The sequence below is a fragment of the Zootoca vivipara genome, chromosome 6 (assembly GCF_963506605.1).
Source record: "Zootoca vivipara chromosome 6, rZooViv1.1, whole genome shotgun sequence".
NCBI lineage: Eukaryota > Metazoa > Chordata > Lepidosauria > Squamata > Lacertidae > Zootoca > Zootoca vivipara.
Window position 1 is genome coordinate 44,204,468 of NC_083281.1, and position 7,230 is coordinate 44,211,697.

At 57.6% G+C, this 7,230-nt stretch overlaps 1 protein-coding gene across 1 annotated transcript; it reads right to left on the bottom strand.

The window, feature by feature from the left end:
• Positions 1–5,676: 5,676 nt before the first annotated feature.
• Positions 5,677–6,909, bottom strand: POU3F1 (POU class 3 homeobox 1). Its single transcript, XM_035118760.2, has one exon. It carries the CDS (start codon positions 6,907–6,909, stop codon positions 5,677–5,679), a length of 1,233 nt encoding a protein of 410 aa, XP_034974651.2.
• Between the last annotated feature and the right edge of the window lie 321 nt (positions 6,910–7,230).

Below are 7,230 nucleotides of genomic sequence, written 5' to 3' on the forward strand. Positions count from 1 at the left end.
ACCTTTTTTTCAAGTCCTGTCAAGAATCCTTCAAAATGCTTAACTTTTCTTTTGTGTGCAGTTTATAGCAACATTCATGGCAGTCGAGGCAAAGGTAAAGTTAAGCAAATAATTTCAGATACTGACAACTCAGTTTAAGATTGCAGCACCATGAGAATTGTCCCCCTGCCCTACAGCAGATGTTCTTTAAGTTATTACCTGGGAAAAAACAAAAATAAAAAATTCCTTCCTGTAGCAGTTTAGAGACCAACTAAGTTTGTCGTTGGTATGAGCTTTCGTGTGCATGCACACTTCTTCACACGAAAGCTCATACCAATGACAAACTTAGTTGGTCTCTAAGGTGCTACTGGAAGGAATTTTTTTATTTTGTTTCAACTACAGCAGACCAACACAGCTACCTACCTGTAACTGGGAAAAAACATTTTGCTTTTGACTTCTCCAAATTCTAGTTTTTGCAAAATTCTGGTATTTAATTTATTTTAATCTTGTGTATCCAGTTATTTTATTTTATTTTAGTTCAAATGAACTATTATAAAATTATGCACACATACATTTTAACTGAATTGAAATGTCCTTAGTGCAATTCACTATATCCTCATGAATAAATAAAACACATTTTCTAGCTCATTTCATGAAAACACGGAGAATAAAACTCCAATAATGGTTATGTTTAAAAGGTTACCGTTGTTTAAAACAACTGAGAAATGCATCATTCCATGTAAAGGGCTACTACTGGAAAAAGGGAAATTGAAAAACAAAATTTTAACCATTGTGGCCTGTTGAATTAAGCTTTCTTTTGCAAAGAGACTGAAGAGCACAATTTAATATAAAAATAAAAAGCTCACAATTAGAAGGAAATCCTATGTCTTCTCATTTAAATCTTTGTACTTGTGAACAACATTCCACTGCCCACAGAATGATAAAGGAAGCAAAAGGTAGCTGAATGCTGGCGCTAAGCCTTTGGGCATTTCTGCACCGGTGACCAGAAATGTGACCCAGGAAAGCCCTTTTTTGGTTCAATTTAAAGCCCAGACAGAGCGAGGAGCAGCATCAGCCGCTGCCCCAGAGCCTGTCCTGCTGTTGGGGAAGCACCTCCAGCGACCACAGACAATGATCCTGGGCTTTATGGGAAGCCACATCGGTTTAGGGCAACCCGGGAAAAGGGGACGTGATACCGAGTGGCATGAATTATGCAGGAGGCCTGATTTAACACGCGCATTATTCCTCCCCGCAAGCCGAGCCCGGCGCACTTTAATGCTGCCTTTGCAGCCTCCCAATTCCCCAGCCCTTCCTGTGATTACTCACAGCAACAAAGCCCGCTCTTATTAGATCTAATTGAAACTTTTGCAGATAGAGCTGATGTGAGTCACAGAGGAAAACACCTGATTAAGCTGCAGGCACCGTCTATTTATATTTGTGCAGTGGTGGCAGAAGCAGCAGCAGCGCGCCATTGGCAGAGGTATGAGAGGACGGGACACGTTGCCAAGGCGGAGGCCAAGTTCTCTGCCCCTTCTCGGAGCCCCACTGAATCGGTGGTACTTCCCCCCCCCCACGCCCCGTCTGCTCCAACCCCTTTGCTGCTCTCCTCTCCCTCTCCTCTCACAATGTAAAGATTTTGGAGCACATCTGAAATTAAAATGGCTCATGACAATGAAGGGGGTGGGGTGGGGCTTGCTTAACAGCAGCCAGGCAAGAGCAAAGGTCAGGAAGCCAGTGGCCCGAGCTACCCTGGATCTCCCCCATGCTCAGAAGCAGCTGCCTAGGAAAAAGCCACGTCGCCGCTCCCGCTGCATCTCATGTGTCCAGAATTCCATATCACTCCGAAACCTGCTTTCCGTCTCATCAACATTCGTGAGCTGATGGAACTTACCAACTCATTTATATTCTGCTTCCAGAAGAAGCACCCCGCCCCCCGCAACGCCCCACAAATTGCCAGAGTGACCTAGTATTCTGCTGCGCTTCCTTTGTCAGGCGGTAGGGGGCACTCTGTCTTCACAGAAACGGCCCCCCCCGACCCTGGGGGACAATGCACTTTCGCACACTCGAGGGGCCCTTTAGACAAGTCCATGAGACCCACCGCAGCTGAGGTAGCTACCGGCTCCATAATTCATTCAGCTCACAGGGCCACCAGGCACACAACTGGCCGACGAGGCCAAGAGGATCTCCTGCGCATCTTCTCTCTGGAAAGGTGGCAATAAGGAAGCAGCCGGTTCTTTGCGCGCCTCAGTGGGGAGGGGGGCAGCAGATGGGCGGGGACAGGGCTCAGTTCCACGATGGGCCAGAACGCGGGGGGGGGGGGGAGGATGGGGACAGGAAAGACCCTTTCCCCTGGAAAAAAGAAAAGCGGGGTGTTGGGACTGTTGGGGAGACAAAGGGACCCGCCCTCTGCTCTCGCATGGCCCCCATTTGCGTCAGAAGAAGCCTTCGGGATACAGAAGAGAAGGGGGCCCCGATAATGAAGGGGCTGGAGCGGTCAGCTCTCCTCCCCAACAAAGGAGGATCCTGGGGAGGGAAACGGGGAAGGAGCCAGTCGATGGGGCTTGGTCGCCAGCTTCGACAGGCTCCCCAAAGGGTTGGTTCGCCACCCCGGCCACACTCTACGTCTCCAGAGGCTGTCCCCACGTTCCCAAAAGGAAGAGGAGGCCGCTGCCTGGAAGCAAAGACCCGGCCTTCTCTTCCTCTGGCCCGCCCCAAGAAAACGCGCTAGCCTAAGCAGAGCGACCAAGACTTCCTCTGACTTCTTAGCGGAGAAAAGCTGGACGGGGTCCCCTTAGTCCCCCACCTCTTGCCGCATCGGGGCGCGCTGCTGGTTCCCCCAAAAGAGTGTCCCTCCAGCGCAGCTTAACGGCAGTTTAGAGAAAACCCCAAGCAAAAAAAGGACACCCCCCCAGCAGCAACCCTGGTCGAGTCGTGCCTTTCGCACGAAATGCCATTTCAGGGCTAAACAAAAGTTGTCTTAAAACGACCTTTGACAGCACAGAAAAGAGAGGAAAGGGGCTCCGTGGGTGGCCTAGAAAGACTGAAAGGCGGCGGGGCGGGGGGTGCAGCCTGAAGGACGGAGAAAGCAGCAGGGCCTAAGGCTGGCTTGAGGTGGGCGAGGGAGGGGCTTCCTGCCCCTTACCGGCTTCTCAGGGCTGCTTCTCCAACCACCCTCGACACACTGCTCTCTTTCTTGGGCTAATTCACAGCCGACTTTGCGGGCTGCGGGTCCTCTGGTTTCCCCCTCGGATTCTGCATTTTCAATACTGTATGTGAATAGCGGGGAGGAGGAGGAAGGCCATGCGACTGACTAACTCCAAAAAGACTTACCATCTTCCCCAAATGATGCTCCTTAAACTCTTCCCCACTTGGGCTATCAGATTCCACCGCAAACTCTCCCTGATCTGGAGATAACAGCAGCGAAACAAACACTTTGAATGAGTCTCCTTAGACTGGTTGACAACTAGCTTGACTTTACTGGGGTTTTCTTTTCTTTCTTTTAAGTTGCATTTTCATTTCCGCCTGGGCATTTGCATTATCAAAAGGAAGACAAAGGCAATCCAGAGAGGGAAGCAGATTTCCAAATGCATGTTCTCTCCTCTACTCTGAAATGTGTTCATTTGCATCAAGCGCGAGCAGGCGGATTATCCCAGAAAGTGACCCAGGCAGCGGCGTCACCAGGAGACAATGGTGAATTTTGGAGCTGCGTGTGGCGCAGCAGAATTCAGGGGAACCAGCAGACAGATGGCCTAGGCTGGGGAGGAGGGGGTCTGTCTGCTTCCCTCCCCGCCCTCTGGGTCGCCCTTTCATTTCAGTGAGGCTCAGGCAAGGAGAACTTTCTCTTGGATCGGGCTCAGAACACTGAGGGCTCCTGGCGGATGAGGTGGCATAGAAGCGCATTCAGACGGCTGCGATTCTACTTACCCTTCTCTGTGCCCATGCCTCACTGAGCTCACGTAGGCATCTTTAGCATTGTCCTAAATAAAATGACCGCCCGTTTGAAAGTTCACCACCCAGTTTCAATTAGTTCACTGTATAATCTAAGAACCTTTTTCAAAGGCTGTTGTCTTAAAAGTGTTTGCTAGATTGTTTTTACTTAGTGAATTATTGCCCTGCGGGGATTCCAAATTGGTCCAGGCTCCTACATAACAAAAGATGCGGCCCGCGGGGGTAGGAATTCTTGTCCCCCGCGGCAGCCGCTGAAAAGGAAGAGAGTTCAAAAACCCTCCAGAAAGAAAGAACTTTCCCGCAAGGACCACAAAGCTGGACCGAGAGGTCCCAGCAGGAAAACAAAACAAAACAAAAACTGTCGCCTCGCATTCCACTGGCTTTTTCGCAACCTGGTTGGCAAACCCGAACTGAAGAAGCTTTCCACGGCCGGCTTCGTCCCGACAACCTCCTAATCTACTGGGAAGGGCTCTCCGCACCCGGTAGGAGCGTCTCGCTGCCACGCCGAAGCGCTTCGAGAACGGAGAAGGGGCCTCCGTGGGGAAGCGGAGACCAGGCAGGCAGGTGAGCGACCCTAACCCGGCCAGCGAGCGGGACCGGCTAGGGAAGCCCATGGCTGCCTCCCAGGGAAGTTGAAGAGCACTCGGGGGCATTCTTCAGCAACCCTGGTGGACCGAGGAGAACACCGTTTTCTGGGGAAACCGAGAGAGCCAAACGCACGGCCCGACTGGGTTCGCCGCCGCTTCTTGTAGGCCTGAGGGGACCGGCGCTCAGCGGTCTCACTGGAGAATTTCTCCACCGTTGGAGGGAGATTTAAGACAGTGGGGGCGGGGGGGGGCAGGAAAGAAAACCTCTGGGGCTGCGGGAAGCGAGAGCCGTCTCCGGGGCTCCTGCGTCTTAATCCTGCCCGACTCCAGAGTTTCCACCGCCGCCTTGGAAGCTGCCTCGCGCCCTGCCCTGCCCTGCCCTACCTTCCTCCTCCTCTTTCCCGGCGCTGATGGGGACAAAAAGAAAAAGACACGAGGCGGGTTCCTGGATAAATGTTTTATGCGAGTAATAAAATATTGGCTGTAACATAAATAAAAACGGAGCAGGATGATACAGGGGTGGACCCGGCCCAACAGACGGGCCCCGGGCGCCCGGCTCCGGAGCGGGCCTAGCGTGCCAGCAAAGGGAAGTCACAGCGGGCCAGGGCGGGAGTCGGGGGTTGGCAGTTCGGACCCGGTCCCTCAACCTCCGCGCCTGCCGGATTCAAGGGGCAAAGTGGAAGCGAGCGCCGAGTCCCTTGTGGGTCGCTTTGGGGAGCCCAGGCAGCATCTCCCAGACACCGCCCGGCTGGCAATAGAGGTTGCGCCCCCCCGCCCCCCGCAAGAAGAAACCGCATCCAGCTCAAACCTTGGGCCTCTCGCGTCTCTCCCGCCGGCCATAAAGCTGTCGCTGCTGCTCCAGGTTCTGTCGGTGGAGTTTCAAATAAATACAGAGACTTTAAATTAGAAAGAGAGTCGGTCGCCAGCAGGCGTAGGAATAAATTAACGCGCCTCTGCGCGCTCTGCTGCTGCTTGCCCGGTCCGGCGTCGTCGTCGTCGTCGTCGGGCGGGGCGGCTCGGCCATCTGTCTGTCCTAGGGCCGCGCCGGGGGCTCTCTCGGCCGGCCCCCGAGGGCGCAGTCCGTTGGCCCTGCGGGCAGGTCCCGCAGCCAGTCCCAGGCAGGCCAGTCCAGTCCTCGGGAGCCGTCCCCGCCCGGACCGAGTCATTGCCCGGGGCTCTGGAGCGTGTGCGGGTGCTGCTGGTGGTGGTGGTGCTGAAGCGTCGGCGAGGCGTCGGCGCCCTGCGCGTAAAGGTCCTGGTCCATGGCCGGCGCATGCGGTGCGGCAACGGGCGTCATGCGCTTCTCTTTCTGCCGCCGGTTGCAGAACCAGACGCGTACCACCTCCTTCTCCAGCTGGAGCGTGTCGGCCAGCGAGGTGATCTCGTGAGCCGAGGGCTTGGGGCATTTGAGGAAGTGGCTCTCGAGTGCGCCCTTGACGCCCACCTCGATGGAGGTGCGCTTCTTGCGCTTGCGGCCCTGCGCCGCGATCTTGTCCAGGCTGGCCGGGCTGCCTGTGCTGGAGTCGGTCTCCTCCAGCCACTTGTTGAGCAGCGGCTTCAGCTTGCACATGTTCTTGAAGCTCAGCTGCAGCGCCTCGAAGCGGCAGATGGTCGTCTGTGAGAAGACGTTGCCGTACAGGGTGCCCAGCGCCAGCCCCACGTCCGCCTGCGTGAAGCCCAGCTTGATGCGCCGCTGCTTAAACTGCTTGGCGAACTGCTCCAGGTCGTCCGAGCTGGGCGCCTCCTCGTCCGACGCCGCCGACCCCGGCTCGTGGCCCCCCGCGTGGCCCAGGTGCGGCGGGGAGCCCTCCAGGTGCGCCGCCTCCGCCTCCTCGTGCTGGTGCGGATGGTGCTGGTGGTGACCGCCGTGGGGCGCGTGGCCATGGGGCAGGTGCAAGGCCGGTGCCTGCGGGCCCAGCATCCCGTTCAGCCCCGGGTAGGCCGCCTGAGAGTAGAGCAGCGCCTGGTGCCCACCGGCGGCCGTCGGGGACATGGCCGAGGGGCAGCCGCCCAGGTGATGCGCGGGGCCCCCCTGCCCCCAGTGCGCTCCGCTGCCGCCTCCTCCTCCGCCCGTTTGCTGGTGCACCAGGTGCGAGCGCGAGTGGAAGCCGTCGAGGTCTCCTCGCGGGCCCGCGCCGCCCCCTTTGGCGTGCTCCAGGTGGGTCCCGCCGCCGCCGCCGCCCCAGTCTCCAGTGGCGCCTGGCAGCCACTGATGGTGCGGGAGGCTGCCGATGGGGTGCCCCGGTGTAGCGGCCAGGCCCTGTAGGTATTCGTGGTGCATCATCTTCTGCACCTCGCGGTACGTGGGGCCCTGGTGAAGGCGCTCGGCGTCCGGCGTGGGCACAGCCAGGAGGGGGCTGCCGCGCGGCAGGTACTGCGCCGTGGTGGTGGCCATGGCGGCAGCTGCTTCCGCGTGGGGTCGGGTCGTCGGCTGGCCCGCGCAGCGCGCCTCTCACTGGGGCCCCCTCGGCGGGGGGACGCGCTTTAGAGTCCCGGCTCGGCCCCACGCGCGGCCACTCCCCCACGCGCGCCCCATTGGCTCCGCCACCCGCGACTGGCAGCCCGCACCGCACCTCCATAGGGCGCCCCCGGCGAAGGGAGACGCCCCCGCCCCGTCTGCCGGCGCCGGCCGTGATTGGAGCGGGAAGGCGCGCCGGGCGCGCCGCTCGGCCACTCAGCGCGTGGGGGGAGCGGCGCGGCCGCGGAGGCGGCAGCA